The following is a 27,562-nucleotide window of genomic DNA, read 5'->3' as shown; positions in this document are numbered from 1 at the left end:
CACCCTCACAGGAAAGAATTTCTTCCTAATATCTAACCTAAATCTACCCTCTTTCAGTTTAAAACCATTCCCCCTCATCCTGTCACTACTTGTCCTTGTAAAAAGCCCCTCTCCCGCTTTCCTGTAGGCCCCCTTCAGATACTGGAAGGCTGCTATGAGGTCTTCCCAGAGCCTTCTCTTCTCCAGGCTGAAGAGCCCCAACTCTCAGCCTCTCTTCATAGGAGAGGTGCTCCAGCCCTCTGATCATCTTTGTGGCCCTCCTCTGGACTCACTCCAACAGCTCCATTTTGTTTTAATAAACATATCTACAGACACACAATTTTATGTACCTGAATTATTCATTATTCTTTTGGAAATTCTCATACAGCATCCTGCAAAATTTATTGCTGGGAATGCTGGCTACACTGCAGTATTTAAGATAGAGTACCAAGTTAATGTCAGGATCTTTCTGTATAAAGATTGCCATGGGGAAAAAAAGTTACGAAAGTACAAATTTCTGAAAGCCTTTAATAAAGGACCTGTAACTGAAGACTAAGAACAGTAGATTAATTACTTCAAAGTTTCTAACTACATAAGCTCAGAAGAAATCTTATCAGTACTTTTAACAAAACAGAGGTAGATGGTAACAATGTATTCTGCACCAAAATGACATAAGTCTTAACATAGACACACTGGGCAACTAATTTTTTTCATGGTATATTTAACAGAAAATGCTATTTTGTTTGTGTAAGAAAAATTGTGATAACTCTCTTTCTACTAATGCAGTATTTAAAAAAATGATGTAAAGAATGTAAAGAATGGAAGAATATTCTTAACAAGATTTTCGTTTGTGCACATACTCACCTTTTTTAACCTATAATCTTATAAACTCTTTACAAATCACAGCTTCCTCACAGAAAAACACAGAAAAATATTAATAGGATTTCAACCTACAGTGAAATGTTTTACACTGTCATGCAGTATCACCCACATATTAATTCCCAGGGTGTCTCAGTCTATACTAGACTAAAAATTCTGAAGAGGATTCTATTTTGTCTACACAACATGGAAAAAATGGCAAACTCCTACGTACTGAAGAGTGTTTCCTCAGATGAAAACAAGTGGCACTTGCAAAGGTAACCTGGAATGAGAAAAATTTATTTTAAAATTTTCTGTTAAACTTTACAGTTAGATAAAACCTGATCAGGGCTCTCATTCCCTCGCACTCAACACAAAGCCTACTGCAACTTTTTTCCAAACCTTGAAAAAGAAATTAATTCCAGGCTTTGACCAAAGAATTCATCAGGCAACTGGACAGCTAAAAAGAGTAGGGTTTTTACTTTATCTAAAAGCCTGTAGAGAAGGCTTAAAAAATTCATTAGAAATATTTGAGCATTCAAATACACATTCTCTCTTTGCAATTCTCTAAAAGTAAAGGTCTACCAAAAAGTTACTTTGTCCACTTCTAGCTTACTCTCTACTAACACGAATAAGATAAAACTAACCAGCTGGCTTTAGAAGTGAGGTTGAAACAACTTCAGACATTCCTTAAGCTAAGTACAGAGATTATCAAAGACTTCCTCCCCTTCACAATTACCTTTTACTGTGTATTTCAACTGGAATATCATTCAGTGTCAGCCAAGGTGTGTGGAATGTAAATTAAGAGGCAACTTTAGGGCTTCTGGGAAGACAAAGAGGACTTCATCCTTCAGAGAACAAATATTTTTCACAGCTAGTTTTATTCTCAGTTACACCATAATCAAGTGTTGGCAATTATTGTCCTAAAAGCTACAAAAGCAGGATTTCAACCCAGCAACAAATTTAGGATCAACTCTATATTCAGTTACAAGTCACTGTCCTATAGAGACCTTCTCTAGAATGCTTAACGTTAGCAAGTTTCACTATACATACTCAAGGTATGCTCTATCTCAGATATCAGCAGAATTTTGTCTAAGGGACTCATCAGTAAATGAAGACATTTATATACTTAATGGAATCATAATTTTCATTTTCACTGGTATCAATTACTATGAGAAAAAAAAAGCTTGTTTCTCAGTATATAAAAGCAATGGCAAACATGAACAGAATTAAATACACAAGTCTGTGGCATTAACTGCATGGCTTAAGTAGGGGTTTGTTTGAAGGTTTTTTTTCTGTATTCTTTTAAAGTGCTTTGTGTGATCCACCATCAAAATATGCTTGTGTAAAGACAGATGCTAGCACGGTTGACATCACAGGAATACAAAAACTAAGCATTCGCACTATTGCTTTGACTTGAATATTAAAAAAAAAGCAAAGGCCCATATATTTAGATATAGATTAGAAACATTTCCACATCTCTCATATACAGCCAAAGAACACGTTACACTCCGATCATTAGAATCAGCCTGTTCCGATACAGTTTACAAAGTGACAAAGCCCACAGTAAAGCTATTGCTTTACTTTTGTAATGTAAACACATCTCAAAGAAGGATACGCTGACAGTTTCAGAGATGAGATGACTTAAATCAGTAGAACCAAAGCAACTGGGCACATCAACCTTTTTTCTCTACGAGGCTTAGCTCACAAGCTCAGGCTGTACATTTATTCTTCGAAGGACATCTTCTGGCATACAAAAGACAGGATTGACGGCCTTAATTTGTTCTTCTCCTAATAAAGATAGTCCAGCAATTCCAAATAAGGTGTGAAATGGATCCACCTGGGAGGAGAAAGAAAGTTTGTGTCCCTTTCTGGAAGTGAACCAGCTTTTCATTTGTACAGAATTAAGCTTTTGTTTTGCTAGCAAGAGAATTGCAAATCTCCATGGCTGGAGAAGACAATGCAACTGAACAAGCTTTCATTTGTGCTGACAGGTGTTGACAGGCAAGACAATTTCCACAGCATATATTTACAATACTATGATTTACTCAGAGATGCTTGTTGATTGTCTGCTGCTAAGACGATTTTCAACTCTGAATCTGGCAGGAAGCACTCAGGTGTCTCCATTAGCATGCAACATCATAGGGTAGCAGAAGCAAAGATAATAGAAATTTTAAAAGTAAGTTTGATCATCTACAAGTACCACTTCCATAAATTCCCCATTTGCTCTTCAGCAACATTATAATGCTCTTTAATGGTCTCTGAATGCAGAGCTGTGCTGTAAAATCTTGAGAGGGGAGCAGCAACCTACTATGCTAGAAAACCGAAAGGAAAAAATACAAGGAAGAAAAAACCCAGAAGAGACAGGAGCAGTTATTTGGTATCCAAGTATTCCTTCACTGTACGAACCTTCCCTAAAAGCATGTGTCACCACATAACTGCAATAAGCTATGAAGTCTCATGACATAAGCATCCTGTCAGTGGAGTTAATTAGCCATTCTACAAAATCTTACCCAAAAGTACCTGTGCTGCCTGGTGCAGCGTACACCCTGTCTGCATTAGTGGAACTTCTGTATCTTACCGCAAAGGTCCTACACTGCAGTAAACTAAGCTGAATTACCACGTTATAGCCATATACAGGACCTCCAACCACTGATCACAGCCTAGAAGGTTCAAATAGCAGAGCAAGTCTTGCTCCTCAATGGTCTGGCAACCACAGTACAGGTGTGGTCAAAGCTCAGACATATGTTTACTTGCTCCTTCCCAGAATGAGTATGTGGCCATCAGAGGAGGGGTAAAGTAAGTAAGTGCATAGCAAAATATTAATAATAAACTTTAGGAATGGCAAGACATAATTTTCTTGTACAGATGGATGGGGAGACGGTCTCCCATGGGAGATGTGTGAATGAAGTTACAGATTCAACCTCTTGATGAACAGTATGTTCAGGGAAACCCAGATTCCTAGAAGATGTATCTACTGCTATGTTGTCTGCTCCTTTCTGCAATTTTCTTTGAAGCAAATAAAAAAGGAAAAAACTGCTGAATTACAACTAAGCTAATAAGCACAGCTACTAAGTTAAGATATTGAGAACTATCTGCTTGGAACTTAAAAAAAGATGACAGAGGTGTCTTATTGTCAAGCGGTTCAAAACCTGAAATACAATCACGTCGTCAAATCAAAATACTAGAACCTAGAACTAATTAAAAAAAAAAACAAACCACCCCCCCAAAACCACAAAAAAACACCAAGAAAACCAAACCAAACAAACAAAAACCCCCCAAAAAACAATAGGGTCTGTTAGGAACTAGTTTCTGCAGGAACAAAGCTTTTGCTTTTGACCTGTAGGCGTCAACATTTCTATGGCAGTGCCCACTTCAACAATGGATGACAGGTAAAAATAATATGAAATGACCACTAATATAATATGCAAAACTCTCCCAAAGGTGTCTGCATTAGATACAGCAGAAAGGCTCTGCAAAGTTGCTCTTCTAGCAAGAAAAAAAATAGTTCAATAGCTCAAGTTTCACCTTGAAGCCAGAAAAGCATTAAGACTAAGCGTTAGGCTTTTCTTGGAGAATTCTGAAAAGGGGAAAAGTCTTTCTGTGAACTCCCTAGAAATACAAACCCCATTTTAAGAACACCAAAACACTTCCCAAATGACAGACCAGATTAAAGAGATTTCTCCCCCTCCGCCACATGGGAATAATGTATCAGCTTGCAAAGAAACAGAAAGCTGCTTCAGATTTTAATGCATTTGTGGAGAAGGGAGAAGATATGGTCAGCTGCAATAAAAACAGCTAAGACTTCCCTCTGACCATTGACAAATAAGCATCCAAGTGTTATATAGGAATTGCACTGAGGTCTCATAATACTTTTATCTGCCCGGCACCCTGGAAAGATATGAACTTTATTTGGCATTTTACCTGGACAGTCTCAATTATTGCTGCTTGAAACCAGAGAGAACAGACCAGCTAAACAATAATTACTCTCTCAACCAAGCAGAAAATCCATACCACCAGCCTCTTCATAATGTTACCACAAAAGCTTCTTCCTCCCTCATCTATACAAGTGCCAGGGAGAGGATTTATTCAGTGGCTGGGTTGGCACAGAACAAAAGTTAGCATATTAGGATTCTTAACAAAAACCTACGCCTCATTTAGATCAGGCAAAACCACCAAGAGAGTTGAAGACTACTTACCCTGCGCTGGACTCTAGCTTGCATATCATTTTACTAAACAAAACAAACTCCCACAAAACCCACACATCCCAAAAAGCCCACCACCAAACACAGTATTTTTACAGAGATCTTCCAAGTGGTCTTGTGAGAAACGATTTGTGTGGTATGTGTTACGGGAACCAAACCAGAACGTGTAAGGAATGGCAGCTGACTTCAGTGGGGGATACTACAGTGCAAGTGCAATATGAAATACATGCTCCCCACATAAGCCTTCAAGAGCTACTCTACCCTATTCTTTCCTTCAAAGTAACCTGCAGGCTCTGCAAAACGCTTACACCTGGATGATGAGTTGAGTCACACTCAAACAAGAAAACTCCCTTTTTCAGTTGAAATTTTCAATTAAGTATATTTTATTTAGTAAAGGATTATTTACCATATCTCCTGGTCTGTCAGCAAATCCTCCAGTCTCCTCATCCTGGCAAGCCAAAATAAAGCAGCGCAGTTTCTCTCTGTCAATCCAATGTAACCTCCCAATCATCTTCAAAGATGCTAGCACCCACCACGAATAACACACATCAGGTAACTGGCAAGCAGAAAAGCAGATTATTATTTGATTTTGTTTTGAACCACAGTGCCTTTTTCAGGAGTTAAGTACAAAGAACCTCATATCAACTAGTTTCTTTTTTTTTTTTTTTTAAACATGTTGGTCAGTTATCTATTTGCCAGAGGAGATTATTCTAGGTTACACAATTTCATACTGTGATGTGGAACACTATTACACCCAGGATTTACATCCAGTGAAACAGTAATTTGTTGTACAAATCCTACAGAAGAGACCATTCCCAACGTCAGAAAATATTCAAGCCCCGATTTAACAGGATACTGGTCCAAGTGGTCAGCCAGACACACTTCGATACGTGTACCTTCCTAAACTGAGGGCTCAACCTAAGCACAGCTAAGGATGGCATGACAAGTGTCAGTGACAAATTGAAGAATCAAAATGAAGGCCTGACTTCTTTGAAAAGTTTACTAAATATTTCATAGAAGTCATGACATTTTCCACACATACTTCGGCTTTAGAAAATATAATCTCTATTGAGGTTTGAACAAACAAAAGAAGCCACCTAATACCTTCTCTGGTCGTCCGTTGAGACCTCCAGAAGGTAACTGACGTTCACAAAGCCACCAACCCAGCAAGTCAACATTTATTTGATGCAACTGGTCTGTTATAGCCAGAAATCCTGTGCAACAATAGATCTAAAATTACAGACATAGTTTTTAAATACACAAAAAATTTAAGTATAGTTTAGCAGAGTAAATGCAGGAAGATCTCAAAGCAGGAATACGGTCATGGAAACACAATACAAAATAAGCACACATTTCAATTTGCACTTTCAAATGAGTTTTACTTCTCCATTAGAAAAGTATGTTACTGTTACACTTATTTTGTATAAAAGTACCAAGTACACAATGTAATTATAGAACAGTAAGATTTTTAGTAATATAAGACACTAATGCAAGGTTTGGGAAAAGATCAGGCGGAGCCATGCAGTTCTATGTTAAAAACACAGACTCTCATGTCAGAGTACTCAGCCTGATTTCTGCAGCCTGGATATGGCCTTTATGAAAATTTTGCATCCAGCCTATGGTTTGTTCCTGTATGTGCCTCTTACCCTAAGGCTTGTGGAGAGCAAACTAAACACCAAATGAATTCTCTAGCAGAAACAGGTTAACCCTGATCACTGTCCTGGCAATCCCACATACATCTAGTCATGTCAGGCGTGCTTTCAGTGTGCCGTGTAATATATGCGCACTGATTAATCCCTGTTTATTTTTTCCTGGGACATAACATCTCCTGTGCAACAGCATACTCCGGTCACATTTCATGGGGTCACTAAGAAGCCAAGCACAGACTGCATGAAACTACAATATCAGCCTAAGGCCTGATCATAATTGCCTTTTCCTCATAAAACACACCCCCAAAAAGACAATAAAAAACCAACAAAAGCACACATCAACAGGGATGTGCCTATCCAAGAATACTGCAAAATAAATGTGATATTCCCAGAAAACTTTTGAGCTACTGTGCAGGCGAAGGAGTTGCCCTTGACAGCATTATAAGGAGTACGTAAATAGGCACAACAGGTCCAATCCTCCCAGGAAACGCCAGCTGCAAGCAGAGTGGGTTCAGGTACTTCATCTGACTTCCCTGAAAACTAAAACATGGTCCAGCCATTCAGACCATATGGGCAATGGTACTGTAGATAAAACTTGTAAGATAAGGTACACATACCAGGTTTAAACTTTTTTCCCCTGATTTAAAAAAAAGAAGGGTGGGGGAGAAAACACTCAACACTCTTTCTCAACAAAATACCTATAGTGTTTTCATGTGCTGAGGTGAATCTTGGCTACGGCATTGCTCACCATAATTGTGCAAAATAAACAGGTGATTGCAACAGCATTAAAATATTTTGTTAAAAGTTTATTTCTATTCATAAATTCAGGTTAACTGCAATAATCCCTTCCATGAAAAATTAAAAATAGGAAAGCCACTTTTTATGTAAATTTTCTGCTGGAAGAAGCCATTGAGATTCTCATTGAGAAATCCCTTAGTTTATTCCAATTACACTACCGCATTCTCTTCTCAACTACATTTACTTAGCATTTTTCAGAATTCACTGTCACCGGCAAAACACTCTCTAGTGCCTACAACAAAACATGACAAATGTTCCCATGCCTGAGTTAGGAATCTCATCTTAAAACTGACTTTCATCAAAAAATTAAGCAAGCCACCCCTTGAAAAATCACATCTCATTTTTATTTGAGTTCATCAGCTGATAAATATCAAACATATTATACAATTGACCTTCATGTTTCATTATGATTTGTGGCAGACACAGTGATAGATCTTGTTCAAGATCTCCATTAATACTAATTTCAAATTCTCTAAAAATCCTCATGCTAACTATTGCAACATCACTCTGTGAAGACTGAAATACACTCCTAAAAGTTGTTCCCTTATGATCCTTTTTTTTTTGCCCAGACTATAACCTCCCAAGTCCCTACTCTTCTCAGATTTATCTACCTATTTGTTCACTTATTTTAACTAAGGTACTAGAACCAGGCATTTGGGAAACGAGGGAAGGTACATCAACTGACATCACCGACAGACGTTGTAAGGAAACATTTACAGGCAGTATGTGATGCTTGCTAATTTAAAACATTTTCATATAAAGAAAAACTCACCTGTCCTGCATGTGATTCGGAACCTGGTCTACAACCAAATCCTCCATCTAAGTTCATACAGGACAAAACGAATTCTACTGCTTTCCCCACATCAATAGCATCCAGCCTTCCCTGCAAGTCAGAAAAGCAACTAATGCACTTTATATCCTACCAAGCTCATTAACTACAGAAACTTCAGCAGTAACACAGAGAAGATTCTGTACTTGTGCAAGTAATGGTTTAGGACTCACCAGAAGTGCAAGAGTTGCTGCAGCACAGAAGGAGAACCTTGTATCTATTTCTCCTAGAATGTGGAGGGTAGGGAACAAAATAAGAGTATTTTTATTAACAACAACAAAAATACATTTAAGTCACCACTGAAAATACGGAACAAAATGTTAAAATACGAGGTTTTACACTGAACAACAAAAATCAGCCAAAACCTGCCCCTGTACTGTTTCCTCTTCCAGCCCATGAATTATTTCCTCAGTAATTTAGAAATTGTACATTACAGCTCAAGTGATCTGTATGTTTATTGCACATAAAAGCAACTCATTTTGAGCTGGTGTATAGTCAGATACATATACAAATCAATTCAACTAGTGTTAATTTACAAATAACTATGTAATTTTAGAGTTCATCTGTAGTGCTCTGCTAGATAACCGCAGAGCAGCGGACTCGAAAACGCTCGGACACAGCTCTCGATCTGCCTCACATCCGGGCAGAAGGAGAAGCCACTTCTGTTTTTAGAGGAAGACTGATGAAAGTTTCGAGCTTTCTTTTGCATGCTTGTACCTGGAAGCTAAACCAAGAACGCTACACCCATCGCAGAATGAGTGCTCAGCAAGCCCATACCAATGTAACTCTCCTAGCACAACCTCCGAGCAACTAATACTTGAAGTCAAAATTTAAAATTGAACCCAGCCACAAACATTCATGTTTTTGGCCAAACTGATGCAAGACTTTTCTTCTTACGAAACCCACAAGCTGAACATGTGAACCAAACACGGGATGTTCTGTACTGCCCCAGGTATCACACTCCCCCCGCCACGCCACACCTGCCTCAGAAATAACGTAAACCCCCTGTCCCTTCAGTACGTCTGTTTCAATACTTTAACAAAAAGGACGCAGCCAACCATGAACCGTTTTAACACACAGCACAAGTCACCTTTACAGTAGCATACATGTACTGCCATGATCTCGATTCCTGAATTTTACCAGGACAATAACGAGTGATGTGCAACAGATTTTATTAAAATTTAAGCGCTCCAAGGGGATACGTATTTTTAGAGTGACTAAACATTTATGCTACAGCTTAAAAATCCTATCTTTATTCATAAAGAATTTACGTGCAGAAACAAAATCAGTATTAACAGAAGTTCGTGAGTACAGAACCAGTTTTTCTCACTCCCATATAATGAAAGATCCTTTCACAGCCGACACAGATAAAGATCATAACCGACTGCCATTAAATAGCAATCATAAAACATTTCTATGGAACAGCACACCTAGTCTGTCAATGTACTGTCAAGTCACAAATGCCTAGAAGTTTTCTTCTTTAAGAGCTGGACAATTTATTTTTAATAAAAGAGTGGAACTGAAGTTTAGAATATTTATGAAAGGAATGAACCACAACTCTGTCCTTCACAAAACCTCTTTTTTCATAACTCAGAAAATAAAAGTGTTCACATACAATACATAAGCAAAAAGACCATCCAAGGAAACTTCAGTTCACAGACTTACACCCCTCACCCTAGTTACTAAATGTTAAAGATCTAAAAATTACCCCATTTGTCTCCAGCAAATGATCCATCTTCGTTTTGCAAGTTCTGTATATATTCAACAATTTTATTTACATCAACAACATGGAGACTATCATATAAGATAAGAATCTGGAAAAAAAAAAAGACACAGTAGCAATCAGAGAGAGGCAAAAAGTTTAAAACTTTTTTCTTTTTTTAAAAAAAATCTTGGTTTTATAAAAGACTATTTAATTGACTGTGAATACTATCCGGTAAGGTTTATTAAAATTACTGATTCTGTGTAAAATTGTTGATTCTGTAAAATAAAATTTCATTCACTGCAGTTCCTCTATCTCTGTCTAAAAACTTCAAGAAATTCTCACAGGAAAATACAGGCAATTTAAGCTGAACTCTTTCACGCTTTGTTACTTTCCAACTGCCAGCTCTCCTTTCAAAAGCACAATCAGGTTTATTTGTTTTTATGTTAGCATTATGTAGAACAGAGATTTGATTACGGTTACTTTTGTAATACGATAATGACCTACAAATTTGAGTTTGTGCACTGCTGCTACTCGGATATGTGCAAGTCTAAGTTAAGCAGCTAGTTACTGATACCACTTACAGTCCAAGCCTGTCAGCAATGATCAGTTTCAAATCATAAGATTTTTATTTACATTCAGTTTTTAAATATAATGAGTAGAACCAAACTGCAATAATTTAAGAAAAAGCATGAATAATATGATTAAACACAAACTGTACAGCCAATATATTCTGGAAGAAAAATAAAGGACATAGTAGGGAATACAAAGTTTTCTGAGCTAGCACTGATTTGAACCAGTAAACCCATACGACACAATGTCGTGTGAAAACACTGCTGTTTCTGAGCTTCGTGTTTTTACTCATAATTTGCATAATCTCTAGAGAGAGTAATTAAGAATTTATTATAAATAGCATAATAGAAAGAACAGTTGAAACTAAGCAATATTACAGTTCCGACCCTGAAAAATACCAACAACTACGAACACCTGGCGTTAGCTGGAATCTTTCAATTGTTGGATAAAATTTACGTCTTAAGGAAATGCAAAACAGAACGTACAACTCCCAACAGGAATTATATAATCATAGCGTGCTCCTTAAAAAGCAAATCTGAACAAATTACTACTAATTGTTATCAAAGGAAGATGTGACATGACCCTTTAAACGTTCTGTATGTGCAAACAGGACTAAGCGGTGTTTGCTCACAAAACCACGCACACTCCTCAAGACATGCTGGTTAAGTTCACCACAGACATTTTACACCAGCACTTGCTAACACTTCTCAGCTTCGCACAGCTAGAGCTGCATTCAGTTAACAAGAAAATATCTTCTAGTAACATCCAGTATTTATTTAAGAATTAACATCTCTAGTATGTAAAAGTAAACAACCTCAAATTGCACCCCCTTCTCCTCGCACTGGACTAGAAGTAGTAAAAGGAGTTTGACGGGACAGTCTGGAAAAGCTCAAACGTCACAGCCTAAAGAAAGTTAAGTTTCCTGGTTCTCAGAGTACTGAGTAATTCTAGAGCTAAAGCGGTCACAAATATCAACTTTAGAGTAGATAATACCTGCTAATTATCTAACACTGACCCAGGAAAACAGCATTCTTCTGTCCTACCTAAGGGCTACAAATCCAACACCTTAAATCCAACACACTTCCTTCCTAACACAGGATGCTATCTTATTTATATGTAACACCATTTAAATATTTCTTCCGTAAGATTGGACTAGAGATACATCATGCAAGCCATCAAGGAATTGTTCAGAAGCGTTTGAGCCTTTGGGTATTTTTTTTCCACCACAGTTTGCATGAGAAGAACAAAAACAAACAAAAAAGACACACAAGAAAGTGAGAAATTAAATCTATAATGGAGACAGTTACGGTGAAAAAATCAGACTGAGAATTACTGTTTCTCAGGGGAAGAATACACACCAAATAAGTAAATAAAATGTTCAACAGACTGGAATCATTTTTAAGTTACACACAAAAAAAGCAGATTTCAGGAACACAACAAGAACTGAGTACTAGAGTGTTTCTTTTGTACAATACTGAAGTGTAAACACACTACACATAATTATACATATTACATAAGTATAGTTTACATAAATACTACATGATTATTTATTAATGTTACATATCAATCATATCTAGTAATATATACACTAAAAAATAAAATCTAAAACTTTACTCTTATTCTGCTCATACATATATTTCACCTCAATGTACACTAAAAAGTATTTATAAAATCTAGAATTATCTACAAAAACACTCCAGTAAAACCTGTAGCTAGGAAGTATTTCAAGGCGACTGTTACAAAATTTGTCAAGAATGCAGTCACCGTTAAGTGATCGTTAAAAGCACAACGTTCCCAAATCCGACAATTTTTTAGGAAGTGATACAGCTAAACCCTAAAGTTTTGTTCATTAGATTTTTTTTTTTAACAAGGTACTGAAATAGTTTTTGCCATTGGCATCCAACAGCACCTGGTTCGCAAACCTGCAATGATCAAAATCATTAATTATAGATTTTTTTTTTCTAAAAATTACCCCGTTACATTTACCTGGACAGCACTGAGGGTATACAGAAGATGAGGATCGTGACCTGTGCTGGCACTTATTCCACCACATTCATGTTGACATGATTTGATGAATGCCAGAATTTCTTCTTTGTTCATTCGGTGCAGCTGCCCCATGAGATCCATTGCTGTCAGCCCCCAGTAAACACCACTCATCCTCAAATACTCCGACATACAGTATTCCTAAGTAGTGCATTATTTTAGTTCTTAATCAGATAAGCACATCATCAATATAGAGCAACGAAAATACATTAGTTAACATTTACAGTTTTAATATGTCAACCATCTTCCATCCCATTAACAACTTACTATGTATCAGCCACTCACAAATGCTCTGTACATCACGCGTGTATGTACACACGCATACATACAGGCACGTGTATGTACATACTACATTCCCTTCCTCCCCCGTATTTTCTAGTTCAAAGTCTCAAGCTCAATGTCAAATTAAACACATACAAGTAGTTCGGCACCCATTCACTTCAGATCATCAGTTATTATCTTAGCATCCAAACTACTACCCAAATTACCACCTCAACTAGTCTCAAAAGTAACAAGTCTAACATGTAATTAAACTTCCTTCCAGGTGCCAAAACTGCCACAATCTGAAGCTGCACTAAGAAGTGAAATTTCATACTGAATTCTCTTAACATTAATTACATCACCTACACTACCCATAAACGTTATTTTCTACATGCAGGACTTTTTAAGCACAAGAACCACAATCATAAGCAATAGTGCTCAGAGTTCTTTTGGGGACAGTAAAGGTAACTCCAACTTTTCTTCAGACATAAGCAGTTATTGACATTTTCCACCTGCTGGAACTGGAATCCTGTTGTTGTGGGCTACATCTGATGAGCTATGACTATAAAACTGATGCTAGTTAAAAAGTTTATCAAACTCTGTGAGCATGAAGCAGTGCTGTGGTGAGATTCAGTATGTTGTCCCATCAAAAGAGCAACGTGTAAATGCAGCTACATTCCTTGTGCATTCTAGCGGATGAAGCAGCAACAAGTAGTTCATTTTTCAGGTCTCAGAGTAATTCTAGAGCTAAATCGATAATCTTCAGATTTATACTCAGATAATACATGCCAAAACTCATCACAGACCCGGGGAAATTAACGAAGACATCTTTCTGTTATACCTTGGATTGCAGGGCAAGAAGCAACTAGCTTGTGAGCATGCATCTGACCCTTAATTGAGCAAATAAATGAGGGTTGTTATTACTGTTAATAAAACCACGGCTGTACTGAAACAAACCGATACCTACGTAATCATCGTTCTTTGTTCCATACGAAGCTATATAGTCCGCATGTTTCTCCGAGAGCAACGTGCTCGGGGCGTCGGGTTTTATTACAACATCCTTCTGCGGTGTCCCCTGCAACGAGCACCAGCAGAGCGTCAGCCGTACCGCCGGCCCGAGGGCTCCCAGGGCCCGGGCACAGCGCGGGCACCCTCGGCAGCGGCCGCCGGGCACGGACACCCCCGCCCGCTCCGAGCACGGCGCACGTTCCTTACCGCACACCCTCACGGTTCGGCCTGGACAAACTCCTCCCGGGGAGCGGCTGCGAAACTCTCCCGCAACGCGGAGAAAAACCGCCGGTTCGCCAGAAATAAACTGCGGAACGGGCAGGAGGAGCCCGACGCCGCGCCCCAGCGCACAGGCCCGGCCGCGCCCGGCCCCGCCGCCCGGAGCCGCCCCGCCACCGCCAGGCCCGGCGCGGGCGGGCGACACCGCGCTGCGGGTCCGCGCTCCTCGGCCCGCGCTGGGGCCGCAGGGGCCAGCGCCGCCAGCTCCGCCGCTAGAGCCGCCCCAGCCACGGCCCGCGCCGCCCGCCCTTCCCCAGCGCAGCGAGCCGTACCCACCATGTTCGCCGCCGGTACCGGAAGGAGCGTGGCGCTGCGGGGCGGAGCAAGGCCGGCGCCCGGCAGGGCCGCGGTGTAACTGCCCGCGGGCTGCCGGGCAGCGTCCGCAGCCCCGCCCCGACACCGCGTCGCGGGAGGGCAGGAGCCCGCCGAGCGGCCCAGACCGGCACCGCCTGCGGGGCCTGCCCCGAGAGTCCTCGTCCTCTCGGCCGCCTGAGCTGCCGGTGCGGCCCAGCCGCTGTCGGCTCCCGGGAAGGCGGCGGCTCGCTCCCGTCGCGGGCAGCAGCGCAGCGCCGAGGAGCCGCGGCCTTCCTGGGGCGGGGAGGGTCGTTCAGCTCCGCGCCTCTCCCGAGGCGGGGCGGCGGTGTGGGACCGGGGCGGCGGTGGGGGGCCGGTGCCGGTGCCGGTACCGCACGGCGCCCGGGAACACGCATCGGGCCCGCGGGGGCTCTGCTCTCGAGCCTCGTGTGTGCACGAAGACGTTCAGGCTCACCACAACTAAAGGTTGTCATAGAACAGGTGAGGGAGGAAATGTGAAGTGCACGAACTCCAGCTGTGCACTTTCTTGCGTGGCAGCAAACAGGACAGTCAGAAATAGCCTCAGTTTCCTTCTCTTACCTCAGTTCTATGGAAAAGCAAATCCTAGAATTTAGTCACAGAGCAGGTGCAGATAACTGGCCTTTTGTTCAAAAAGCCCCTTTGCCTCCTGTTCAAAACTGTCTAGGAGGATTGTGCTGTTGATCACCAACACTTGATGCTGGCACGGCCCCCACGGAGCCATATCAGGCAGGAACACCGTTTTGATTCTGTACAAGAAACATTAAAGCTGACTTGCACAGACCAGTCAAAAATAAGATCTATTTTTTACATATGTCAAATAAGTATCAAGGATGTTGCATTATTGTCTCCCTGCAGGTATATAAGTCGGTGATTTACAGTGATTAAACACTTCATTTAAAGGACTGATTTCCCAGGTGACCTACCTGAGAAATAAGCATTGCAACAGCGATACCTGAAGACAGTAATTGTACCATCCAGCACTAAATTCAGATGATGGATGAAGAGACCACAGCTAGGCAAAGAAGGTTTTGATTAGAAATTGCAAATGGATTCAGGGAATTGTTGAGGTTTGAAGGGACCTCTTGAGATCGAGTGAAACCCACTTGCCCAAGCAGGGTCAGCTACAGCAGGTTGTCCAGGACCACGTCCAGTCGAGTTCTGAATATCTCCACAGATGGAAACTCCACAGCCTCTGCCAGTGTATGACATCTCTCACAATAAAAAAAGTGTTTTCTTGTGTTCCAGTGGAATTTCATGTGTTTTAATTTGTGCCCGTTGCCTCTTCTCCCGTCAGCGGGCACTACCGAGGAGAGGCTGGCTCCCTCCTCTTCATTGCACCCCATCAGGTATTTATGCACTTAAGATTACCCCTGAGCCTTCTCTTGTCCAGGCTAAGGAGTCTCAGCCTCTCCTCACATGACAGATGCTCCAGTCCCTTAATCATCTCTGTGGCCCTGTGCTGGGCTCCCTCCAGTTAAGTCTGTATCTTTCTTGTACTGGGGAGCCTAGAACAGGACACAGTACTGCAGGAACGGCCTCACCAGTGCTGAGTGATTTGTTCAAGAAGTCCAGGGAACGTCCATTCTGCCAGCACTGCCAAGAAGGGTCTATCCAAGGTTAAAAAAATAAAAAAAATCTCACAATTCCTTCTTTTCAGCTGTTCTGGCTGCAAACACAGCTAAGTATATACACAGATGGAAAGGAATAATATATTGGATTTGAACTAAACATGCTCTCGTAAGTCATTCTTAAGGAAAAGCCACACACTTTCACTTGAAGTGAATCATCCTCATTGAACATTTACACAGAAGTAACAGTGCAAAAGGCCATATTCTCTCAAGGTGATGTTGTTGCTATCGGATAGCACCTAAATCCTCAGAGCAGACACACCCGCAGACAACAGCGATGCAGGCCTTCGTGCTGCTCAGCTGCAACGGCTGTTCAGCTGCTGCGGGCAGCAGCACAGTAGGAACTGAAATACAGCTATTAATGTATGTCAGGCACTGGACAACTTACCCCAAATACACTGTAAGTGATGTGACAAGGAAAATGAATAAAACCCAACCACACTTCTCTTAAAAAAAAAGTTATTAGAATGCAGCAATGACTGTCAAAAAGAACATTCTGATCATCTAATGTTATAGTGAGAAAACACTGCACTGTGAGGTTCTCGTTTCTTGCCCATTTCGTACTTGACCAACCAATCACTTTGGAATTCAGCATGTTTACAAAATACCAGCTTTGTTAGTCAGGAATGAAGTGAGGGACTGGACAGGGAGAAGAGAAGTAGTGCTTAAAAATGTACAGAATAAAAAGATTTGAAGGAAAGTTGTTTTTTTTCTCCATGCCTTTTTAATTCTATTGAGAAATGCACTAAAATCCTCTTCCCCGAGAATAGCACCACCAGACAGACTTCATACATTTAAGCCTTAAATTTGCCAACATGTTCACGAGCTATGATCATCCTTTGAATCTGAGCAGTTCCCTTGTAAATGTGAAAAGAATTGCAATAATGTCAGCTGATACTTTTTTAAAAGGTTTTAACAGACCTACTTTTAATCCTTCACAGCACTAATCCAGTGTGGATTAAGATGTGCAGAAAGACAGAGAAAACTGACAAAATCCCAGTGACAGAGTAACTACAGCGGGCTAAATGGAATAAACCACATACAAGATACTGAGAGACAGTCTTGTTCTCTCAGGTGCTCTCATCTAAACTCAATAAGGTTCTCATGAAAATAAACAGACATGGTGGGTGAAGAAGGATGAGGAAAATTTCTTACCTGAAGAAGAAAATACACAATTTAGGTTTTACAAAGTAGGATTTAAAACAGTAGGTGGAGGGGAGGAGGTGACTTGTGCTGAAAGCAGTGTATTTTTTGACTAGCCTTTCACGGTCATACCGAACGTTCTCTTTGATCCATTTATTTCCATTGCTTCTTGTTAACTAGTGCTCTCTCCTGTACAGTTTTGTCTGGTTTTTCCTTTTTTTAAAATCATGTATTCTTGCATTTTCTTCTAGAAAATCCCTCTGTTCTATGTGTTTGACAGCAGCAAAGTCAGAGACACACACCAAAGCATCTGTGACGCTCTAGCGCCGAAGGAGGCCACATGGGTATGCTGCAACGTAACGCGAGGGCTGAGGCAACAGTTTAGGGGTTTCAGTGTTTCAGCTCCCAGTTCTGCCAGAACTTGGTTTGGCAAATGGCTCAAATTCATGCAAATTCACTTTCTCATTCACTCACAGGAATAATCTTCCCGAGAACCTTACAAAGCTTTTTGAAAATAAAGATGCTATAACCTGCGTTCACATTAGTTTTTTGGCTCAGAAGAAATGGTTCATTCCCAAAGTGAGTTCTCTGACTGCTGCTTACCCCGTGTTGATCCAGTTCATCGAGCAGATGGTGCTTTCTGAATCCCACGTGCCTTCTGGAGCAAACTCAAGTGGAAGCTCTGCTTTCTCTATACACCAAATACCCACCAATCCCTCATGAAGACATAACGGTCCAAGCCTACGACTGGACCCTTCCAACTACACGCGTATCGGGGACATACAGGCCAAGGGATGAAACGGGTTTGCTGTGAACTCAGCCCGCCCAAACTGCTTAGTGTCGTCGTTGGGGCCTCAGCAGCTATTCTTGCCATCTACTCATCTGCTCCTAGGGCATTAAATCACTTGCTGATGAAGACAGCCATGGAACTCAAGGGTAAAGACATCACAACTCTCAATCTTTTTAAGTAGTTACAAGGAAGGTTTTGGTTTGTAAGCTGACGGAAATAGTTTCAGAAATCATTGACAATTAAAGAAGGGAAGATTTCCAAACTTGAGAAAGGCAACTAATTTACAGAGTTTCTACCAGAGCAGCCTAGATTTGTAGCCAGAGAAACCTAGAGCAGAGTAAGGGCATGTAAAAATGTTACCAGTAAACACAGTATTAGAATTGTGTAATACTGAAAAAATACTGAAAAATACTGAAAAATGTACGGAAGGCAAGTTGGAAAACCAAGTTTTTGTACATGAAACATGGCCAAAAGCATATACCATCTGGAAGTGGGCAGCAGAGTGAAGTGCAAGGTATAGTCAAGTGACATGGACAAAATAATTGTAAAGACAAAAGCCTTTCCTGAATTCTTTTGGGGATGAAGTGGAACAGAAAAACACAAAAAAAATAATATTAAATCTGATTAATCTGAACAGTTAAAAAAAGTCTCCTCACCCACGCATTTGTGATGGATCAGTGTAATGAAAAACCTAAATAACTGCGATCCCGTAAAATCAGTCTCAGCTTCCAAATAAAGTTCTAACCCTCACACCACATTTCTCTAGAAAAGCATGCAACCTGACAGGAAAAAAGCCCAATCGTGATGAAGTTCAATTAATCATCCATTTCCTCACTCACAGGAGCGCAATTAGTTCTAAGAACCTTTAGATTCCAAAATAGCGGTTTTCTTTCCTTAAATCAAGAAAAAGAAATTCTTGGCTAGTGAGAATAATAGTTTTCATTTTAAAGGCAGCTGTAAGAGAAATATTAACTACGTAGAATCTTAAGAACGACAGCGGTTACAGCTCACTAACGTTACAGGTCATGGTCCACACGCATTTCTTGTATCATCTAGTTTGATATGATCTATCTAGTCACTGTTAACGTCATATAATGTCGTAACGTCAATAAAGATTACTGGTTTTGCTGAACACAATTAAAATATTCTTGATGAATAAAGAACTGTAGCATGGTATATGCTAACAGAATAATTATGACATGACATGGAATAATTTCTTGGCAGTAACACCGCAGAAAAAAAACTGGGAATTACGGGTGACTGTGGGCTAAACATGAATAAATATGAGCAGGTTTTATTGTTAACAAAAAAGGCTAATTGCTCCAGGTTGTGTCACACTTCTGTTAGTACAACACATGCAAGATAACCATTCCATGACACTCAATACCAGTGATATCTCAAAGTATTCTACCCAGCTTATGATACCAAAGTTTCAAACAGAAGGTTTAGAGCACAGCAACATATGATGAAGAGGCTGGAAACAGAAAGGAAAAAAAACACAACCCAACCAAACAAAAAAACCCCCCACAACTTATGAGGAAAAGGGTGAAGAAGCTGCTTTAGTGCTCAAGCTGAGAGGAAAGCTAAGCTGTAGGCAGGCACCAGTCCAGGATACACATGGAAGGTCAGAGGATTTCCATCACTGAAGGTTTTCAAGAACAGCGTTATACATAAACCTTCTCTACTTACAGAACACCAAAGCAAGCATTGGTATTTTCATCAGTTTTTTCTATGGCTTTTTTTTTCCTAAGAGTCCAAAAGCTTCAAAATTAAGAATCCAAGATTTTCAAAGAGTTACCACATTCGGGGTGGGGGGGGAAGAAAAAACATAATTTATTTGTCTCATGTGGGTTGAGCTGTTGGTCCAGTGCAATGACTTTTGTATGCAAGAATTTGCCTGACTTGAATGACTCTCTCTTTAAATTGAAGGATTATTGCTTTCATTCTGAACCAATCTTTTTTTACATGTGTACATCATGATTTGAAATAAGTAGCCATTAGTTTATTTTAGCTAAAATTTATGCATTACTATAAAGATCACACACTCTCTTTCACTTACCTGGTAGATTTTAGCATCTCTCATTAGTTTTTCTACAGGATATTCAGTATTAAATCAATTTCCTCCAAAAATCTGTACAGCATCTGTAGCTACTTGTTTTGCAGTGTCACCAGCAAACGCCTTTGCAATGGAAGCACAGTAGGTATTCCCGCGACCAGCATCGACCATGTGGCTCTCTGGTGAGCCATCCCAGCCAGCCCCACTTTCATTGCCAGTTCAGCATCAAAGACACTGCTTGGTGCTATGAACGATGAAATAAACTACGTTAACGTTGCCCGCTTAAAATTCTGTGACATCCAAGAAAAATATAATCTTCTTAAATAGGGACCTCTTCAACAAACTCAGTAATTGTACTAGAGGAGTTATACAGAATATGGATCAGGCTCTCATAATTGTCTGTTCAATTAGACTTTCAAGTTTTTAATTCTCAAATCCATTTAGTCGTAGGGATTAAATACTGAATTATGAAGTTCTTCTTTACTATTTATGAGACTGGTATTTACCTTGCTGTTGACTCATATTTCTTTAAAACTGGTAAGTGGTGTGACTGGCAATGTACTCTTATCAGTATTACTACTGTGTGTCCAGTTTCACATACCTCGGAGGTATTTCCTTTCCTGAAAATCCCTGTTTATTAGCACTGAAGAACTTAAGCATGTCCTGATAGTACATGAATTTCAGGTTTGTGGGCAGAGCTTTCTTTCTGCTTTTACTATTATCACTGATAAATTATAGAAAAATTCCTGAAGTTACCACACAGCTAAGTTTACTTCAATGGTGCTGACCTATATACCTGGAAACCCAAAAGCGGCAGAGAGATAATGTAAAAGTTAAGGAACTAAAAAAATCAAGCAATAACCTTGAAAAATAAGTAGTAGTACATCTGGTGTGAAAACATAGCTTTTATTTATATTGTCTCTCTCTCCTGCCATCCCCTCCTCCACTTACTTCAACAATTGCTTTCCCAAAGGTTTTTCTCTCCAAAGCGTATCTAGTAGCTTCATCAAGTGCTCTTTTTGTTAATCCAACAGCACCAGCTGCTACCTGAATTGAATACAGCACAGGATAAAAATCAGAAATTCCTGCTGTGTTTTATAAATGAGTTATTTCTGATACTTACGGGTGGTCTGGGCCTATCAAAAGCTCCCATTGTGATTTTAAAGCCAGCTCCCTCAGCTATTAATACACTTTCTTTTGGGACTCGCATCTTCCAAGACAATACCTCATGTATCTGAGCAGCGTTGACCCATATTCATTTCCTGAAAAGGGAAATTTACAGAGGTGCAACTAAATTGGATTATTCAAAGGTACAATAAGTTTGATTCTTTAGTTAAAGCATAAAGTACGCTTTTTCCCCCAAAACACCACATCTAAAAATTACCATATACACAACAAATACTAGTTTTGCACTTGCAGACCAGCATGCCCTTAATTTGTCTAAACTGGGCAGTTTACTTTCTCCTTTGAAATCAGTTCTGTTGCAGTAATCAGTCTTCTTGTCTTTCTCTAGTTCAACTATATCGTTTGAGATGGGAGTGGAAAAAGTAAAGAATCGAATATGCAGGCAGTACAGGTGTACTACAAGTAAATAAATAAATGAGCTTTTCAAGTTTTCAGATTTCTTTCCTAATGTTCAACATCCAGTTTTGTGTCCTACTAAAAATAGTACTTTTCTTTTTTAAAGAGGAAACTAGCACCAGTGTCTCCAAGGCCTCTTCCTCAACCAGCAGTAGCTAAAATTAAAGTTCACTCTGTGTGTATTTATGGTTAAACTTGTCCAACTTGCTTCTTATCCTTTCAAGGCACACTACTTCTCGTTTATTGGCACTTGTCAATAAAATAGTTCTCAAAGATTCTTTTGCAGCTGTTCAAAGTCATCTTACTTTAGACCATTCTGAATAATTCCTTATCTGAATTAATAACATTATAATTAAGTATGTCTTATGAATAGTTTCTGTATGTTGTGAAAATGAAAAGATCATTGTACATCAGCATATGAAAATGTTAATTTGCATAACCATCTTTTTTCTTTAATGGTAATTTGTGGCATTATTGGTTTAGAATTGAACAATAATTTCTGGCTTGTCGAATAAGAGATACAGTCTTCACCTTTCTTCCAATTTGGATTCCAGGGCTCTCTGCTTCCACGATGAATCCAGTAAAGGCTTTGCTGGCAGGAGCTTTTGGATTTGGATGGGTATGAGCTAGCAAAAAATACCTAGTGTAAAACAAAGAAGAGGGATGCAGTTTATCCTCACAATTAGCGACCAGATACTTTTTTAGCTAACATTTTAAATGTTTTTATGTGCATTTCTATATAATAAATTCTATCTGTAAGTTAAGAACCCTTTTTTCTTGCCCCTCCCAAAAATAAACTGAGAGGAAGAGAGAAGTTTCAAAGATTCCAGATTTAATAAAATTTAATAAAATTACTTCAAATCAACATGCAAAGATTCTCCACCTTTTCCATGCATTGTAAGTCGTTATGATATTATCAGCTTCACGAATAGTACAAAAGAAACCTATTCACAGCACATACCTAAAAATTAATGCTTAGGAAATACATTCTTGCATGCAAAATATTATCACCTGATTTCAAAGATCTTAATTTTATTCTTCTAAGTATAGCTTGTAAATAACTATTTATCTTAGAAATTAAACAGCTGCAAATCATATTTACGGTGTTCAGTAACATCAAAAGACATCTGGTAGATTGTCTTTGATGGATCTGTCTTGAGCAAGGAAATAATTAACTAGAAAATTCAGCTTTTGGATAAATGTGTAAAGTTTTTCCTCTTGAATTAAGAATTTGTGTGTTGCGAATCAGTGTGCTGTGAGACACGATGAAAGAGGTTTATATTGTAAAGCACATTCCACAGACACCACAGGAATACCTGGATTCTTTGACAGCTAGAAAATGCCTTCCCTTCAGAAAATAAAATGTAACACCACAACCCAACCATGTTTCTAGCTTCACTAGAAGCGAGAGGTGTTTCCAGCAGAATCGAAGCAACTGATCTCAACCACAACTACAACGCAAGGTATTAGGTAACAGGAGCCTCTCGAGTACTTTGCAAGTTAAATCATACTGCTGCTGTCCTGCCCTGAAGAAAAAGCAGAATTAACTTTGTTTGACAGCAGCAAGGTTCAAGAGGCCTTCTTGAGTGAGGAGTTGTCCTGTCATCGCTCATCTTCCTTTCCAGGCTTTGCTCAGCACTGAGACTGCATTCTTATATCCTGTCCTGATCAACAGGTCAGCGATTGAAGTGTAGCGTGTTGAAACACAACGGACATTCAGATTTATAACAGATCTTTAAAGAATTTAACTCGGCGGGGGGGAGCCACTATATAACATAACAGAAAACATAACATGAGTTACCAGTCAACCAGTTTGCTTTCCCACCGTTTGTGGTCCATATCTTCTGACCGTTAATAACATATTCATCTCCTTTCTTCTCAGCCTCTGTTTTTACACCAGCCACATCAGAGCCTGCTCCAGGCTCTGTTACACAGTAAGCCTAAAAGAAAATAAAGCGCAAAATCTTGAGGAATAAAAGTTCTATCTTTAGGCAAACACAAATTATTGCAGACTACGTGCATCAAACTGATCTGTAAAAGGTTTATGTGAGCTGTATGGTAAACCCCAAAACACTAAATTAAAAAAAAACAAACCCACAACCCAACCCAACAAAACCCACAACAGCTGTCTGAGCAAGAATCCAAACATATATGGGTTAATTTTCTTTATAAATCCATCATAATACATAAAATTGTCTTTTACTTTTAATCAAACAGAACTGTTCTGTAATCCCTGAGTCATTACTTCCTCAGGCTTCACAAACTCTGATGTGAAAGCTGAGGATCTTTAAAACCTGAAAACAAGAGCACTGAGTAACATTTTGTTTACTGTGTCCTTCATTTTATGAGGCTTAGTTTTTCAGATTTTAATGCATTGCACATGAATCTTTACTTTTTTCTGTGTAACAAGTACTGCCTATGTAATATTTAAGATCAGAAATAGAGTTTAATTCCCGTCCAAGTTGAGTTTCTCCTTATACAAACCTCGTATTTTTCTAAAATGCCTACACCCCTCTTGAAAGGGAAATAAAAGGTATTAATTTTTGGATAAGTGACTTAGGATGGGGATGGTTTTCCAAGTAATATCTTCTACTTGCTTATTGAATATATCTCATTAGCTATTCCCTGACTTTCAGTAAATGCCACTGTTTATTTGGAAACCAAAACGGCCTAAGTTGTGAGTATATGTCAGTGTTTCCTGAGGGGAAAAAAAAAAAAGAAAAAAAAGAGTAATACCATTCATATGGTTTAGGAACATGCTACAGTGTAGCAGTTATACTTACACACATCATTGGTTCTTCCTTCATTCTTCCCAAGTATTTTTTCTGCTGATGCTCATTTCCTGCAATGATTACTGGCATTTGCTGAAAGAAAATATTTAAACCATTAATCCATCTTTTTAAAGTGTACAGATTCTAGTTTAAGGGACATAAGAAAAGACACAACTTACCCCTAGGGAATTTGCGTCAATTGCACTTTGAACCCCTGTGCATCCATAACCTAACTCTTCTGTAATAAGGCTGCCAAGGCCAAGACCACCTACAGCTGAAATATTTACTAAAATGGCTTTAAATAGAAACACATTAGTGATTAATTAACAAAAATGCATCCCCCCACATACATTTGATTGGGTACCGTGTTTGATTAGACATTTTCATGCAAGCTTTTTGAATAAAGTTTTGTCAGAAGAGTAACAGGGGATTTGAAAATGACATATCACAGTTCCAGGGTTATTGTGTGATTAATGTGGGACAAGTTGCACAAAGTGGCAAGAAGGTACCACTCAAATTTTTTGACTCCTTTACGTTTGAGAACTGAGAGTTCTTACGAAGCAGAGAAAGGGCTCGTGAGCTACCACAGCACTTAGGGGGGGGAAAAAAAAGTGTCCATATTAGTCAGACAACCAACCATTGATACGATCCCCCCTCAGTCTGCTCTTCTCCAGCTGAAGAGCCCTAGTTCCCTCAGCCTCTCCTCGTAGCAGAGATGTTCCAGCCCTCTGACCATCTCTGTACCCTCCGCTGGACTCTCTCCAGTAGCTCCTTGTCTGTCTCGAACTGGGGGGCCCAGAACTGCACATAGTTGCTCCAGGTGTGGCCTCACGAGGGCCGTGTAGAGGGGCAGGAGAACCTCCCTCGACCTGCTGCCCACACACTTCCTAATGCATCCCAGGACACCATTGGCCTTCCTGGCCCCAAAGGGCACATTGTTGGCTCATGGGGAACTTAATGTCCCCCAGAACCCCCAGCTCCTTCTCTGCAGAGCTGCTTGCCAGCAGGTCAGCCCTCAACCTGTACTGGTGCAGGGGGTCATTCCTCCTGAGGCGCAGGACCCTACACTTGCCTTTGTTAAACTTCATGAGGTTCCTCTCTGCCCAGCTCTCCAGCCTGTATTAGTCATTTCAAGTTTTCACAAGCCACAGACATTGCAAAATGGTATCTTGCTAAGTTTTGTGTTACTCTGTTATTCTTATATAGCAAGTGTATATATAGAAAAACAAAACAAACAAACAATATCGACAAACATCTAGGTAGACCTCAATCCTTCAGAATGTTTTATACCTTATTTTATCTGGAAAAGACAAGATAAGGTTGAAAAAGTGTCAGGTGATGGTAATTTTTTTTTTTTTTTTTTTTTTTTTTAAAGGAGCAGCCCTGGGTAGAGTCATAGATAGATTTGCCACCAGAAAGTTTTGCCTACACTAGAAAAAGTACTGAATTCAAATTAATGCTAAAATACCCTATATGAAAGACGCTGCCAAATTTATGCTAGAGAACTTATGTTTATTGTGTTTTGTACGGGAGTAGCACGAAATGTTGCTCTGGAAAAACTCAACACTCCCCCCACAAACAGAAATATGAACTGGACAGGTGTGATTTATACCTGCAAGTTGCATGAGTGATCAAGTGACAAAGGATCACGGTTTGCTACATGTAAGAATTTGGATGACCATCTGTCTACTCTGTCAGCTTTCCTCTTGCTTGACTCCGAGGAGCAGCTAGGTTCAGTGACAAGCCACTGCTAGTGATGCCCCAATGCACCTCCTCCTGCACTTCCTTGCACTATCTCATAAGCTCTGTCACAACCAGAAATATGATCGTTAAAGTGGCAAGACTAACACTGGAATAATCTGCTGTCAGGAGCAGGGTATGATGAGGATACACATGGAAGTGATGCAATCTTTATTACCTTAATGCCAAAAGAACTACAGAGCTGCACATCACAGAAAAAGATAGGACAATAAGCTAAGGTCACTAACCTTCATTCTCCCTCATGTAACTCGGGACAAAAATGAAGAGTTGTCAAGAGTAGTTTGTTGCTGTGGTAACATGCCAGGAGGCTGAACTTGGAATACCAGTGCCCCATGGTAGGCATTAACCGTTGGCTTCCCTTGCCTAAAGCATTACTTTTGATCTATAGAACACCAGCTGGCTTCAGATGGAGACGTCTTCCCTCACTGACACTGTCACAGCAACGCTTGGGTCAAGCTGCATCACTTTGGGGCAAAATAACTCTGCTGCCAACAAGCTCTGAAGAAGGAACCTTCAGCCATTTCAGACTCATGAATGACTCTGGAAATGGGGAAACCAGAAAAAGCCCCGTGTCAATGCTAAACAAGGTACTACCCGAATTTTGAATAATTTTTACTTTACAGTTTGAAGCTAGGTTATTGATGATTCAATACAGCTGAACGTTAGTACTTAAGAGAAACAACTATTATACATCACACATATTTAAAAAAACTAGCACAGGTAGTGTTACCAGAAAATAGTACCCAAGAAAACTCTCTAACCCAAATGACAGTTTAGAAGCCGACATTGGTTTATTGCAGCACTGGATGCATGGGGGATCTCTCCTCCTGGCATGCACACCTAGGAACAAAAGCTTGCTCATTATATACATTACAGAAAAGTGAATATTCATATGATTCCAGGAAAAGCCCACCTACTCCAAGAAACTTATGCATATGGTAATACATTCTGTAATTGTCTTTGCACGTGCGTACTAACTTCGGGAAGGGGTCTGGGGTGGTCTCTGGCGGTCTCTGGTGGTCGCAATCCCCCTTAATTGTGCTTCTGCGCAAGCGTGGTCGAGGCCTTCTTGTTTACAAGTGCAGGTGGCCTCAAGGAGAATATATCGTTCTGGTTCTTACTGGACTTCTCTCTCTTCTGGCACCAGAGTTTGTGAATCAAGTTAATTTAGACATCACAAAGTTGTTCTTCACAGTCTTGTTTTGTCTTTGGCCCTTTTTACAATTAGCAAAGAACTTAACAGAGACCTTGGATTCTCTAAGACTAAGCATAAGCAAGAATCATTGACAACTATAACATTGTTATCAGTCCC

At 39.8% G+C, this 27,562-nt stretch overlaps 2 protein-coding genes and 1 non-coding gene across 5 annotated transcripts; all 3 read right to left on the bottom strand.

Moving 5' to 3' along the window:
• Nucleotides 1-490: 490 nt before the first annotated feature.
• RABGGTB (Rab geranylgeranyltransferase subunit beta) lies at nt 491-14,538 on the bottom strand. Of its 3 annotated transcripts, XR_011048633.1 has the most exons (10): nt 14,461-14,538; nt 13,865-13,972; nt 12,580-12,777; nt 10,027-10,132; nt 8,492-8,544; nt 8,262-8,372; nt 6,147-6,272; nt 5,449-5,598; nt 1,577-2,677; nt 491-1,120 (listed from the first exon to the last, which is right to left on the bottom strand). XR_011048633.1 is itself a non-coding variant. In XM_068406253.1 (9 exons), the coding sequence occupies exons 1-9, from the start codon at nt 14,461-14,463 to the stop codon at nt 2,537-2,539; spliced, it is 996 nt and encodes a 331-aa protein (XP_068262354.1). In that variant the 5' UTR covers nt 14,464-14,538; the 3' UTR covers nt 491-2,536. The 3 variants fall into 3 exon arrangements, 2 of the variants coding, with proteins under 2 accessions (XP_068262354.1, XP_068262355.1); XM_068406253.1 differs by having other exon boundaries at nt 491-2,677; XM_068406254.1 differs by lacking the exon at nt 14,461-14,538 and adding an exon at nt 14,113-14,214 and having other exon boundaries at nt 491-2,677.
• Nucleotides 13,622-13,704, bottom strand: LOC137666901 (small nucleolar RNA SNORD45). The gene has a single exon (XR_011048717.1). It is a non-coding gene; the product is annotated as a small nucleolar RNA SNORD45 (small nucleolar RNA).
• Nucleotides 14,539-16,942: 2,404 nt separating the features above from the next.
• ACADM (acyl-CoA dehydrogenase medium chain) lies at nt 16,943-26,788 on the bottom strand. The gene is given in 11 exon segments (XM_068407134.1): nt 16,943-17,005; nt 20,123-20,304; nt 20,307-20,360; nt 20,363-20,381; nt 21,089-21,184; nt 21,261-21,345; nt 21,347-21,399; nt 22,250-22,358; nt 23,528-23,658; nt 24,502-24,582; nt 26,478-26,788. Coding segments are annotated over 11 exon segments (879 nt in total). The 5' UTR covers nt 26,484-26,788.
• Between the last annotated feature and the right edge of the window lie 774 nt (nt 26,789-27,562).

The sequence above is a fragment of the Nyctibius grandis genome, chromosome 8 (genome assembly GCF_013368605.1).
Source record: "Nyctibius grandis isolate bNycGra1 chromosome 8, bNycGra1.pri, whole genome shotgun sequence".
Taxonomy (NCBI): Eukaryota; Metazoa; Chordata; class Aves; order Nyctibiiformes; family Nyctibiidae; genus Nyctibius; species Nyctibius grandis.
The sequence above is the reverse complement of the archived record's forward strand: the minus strand, read 5'-3'. Positions and strand labels throughout refer to the sequence as shown.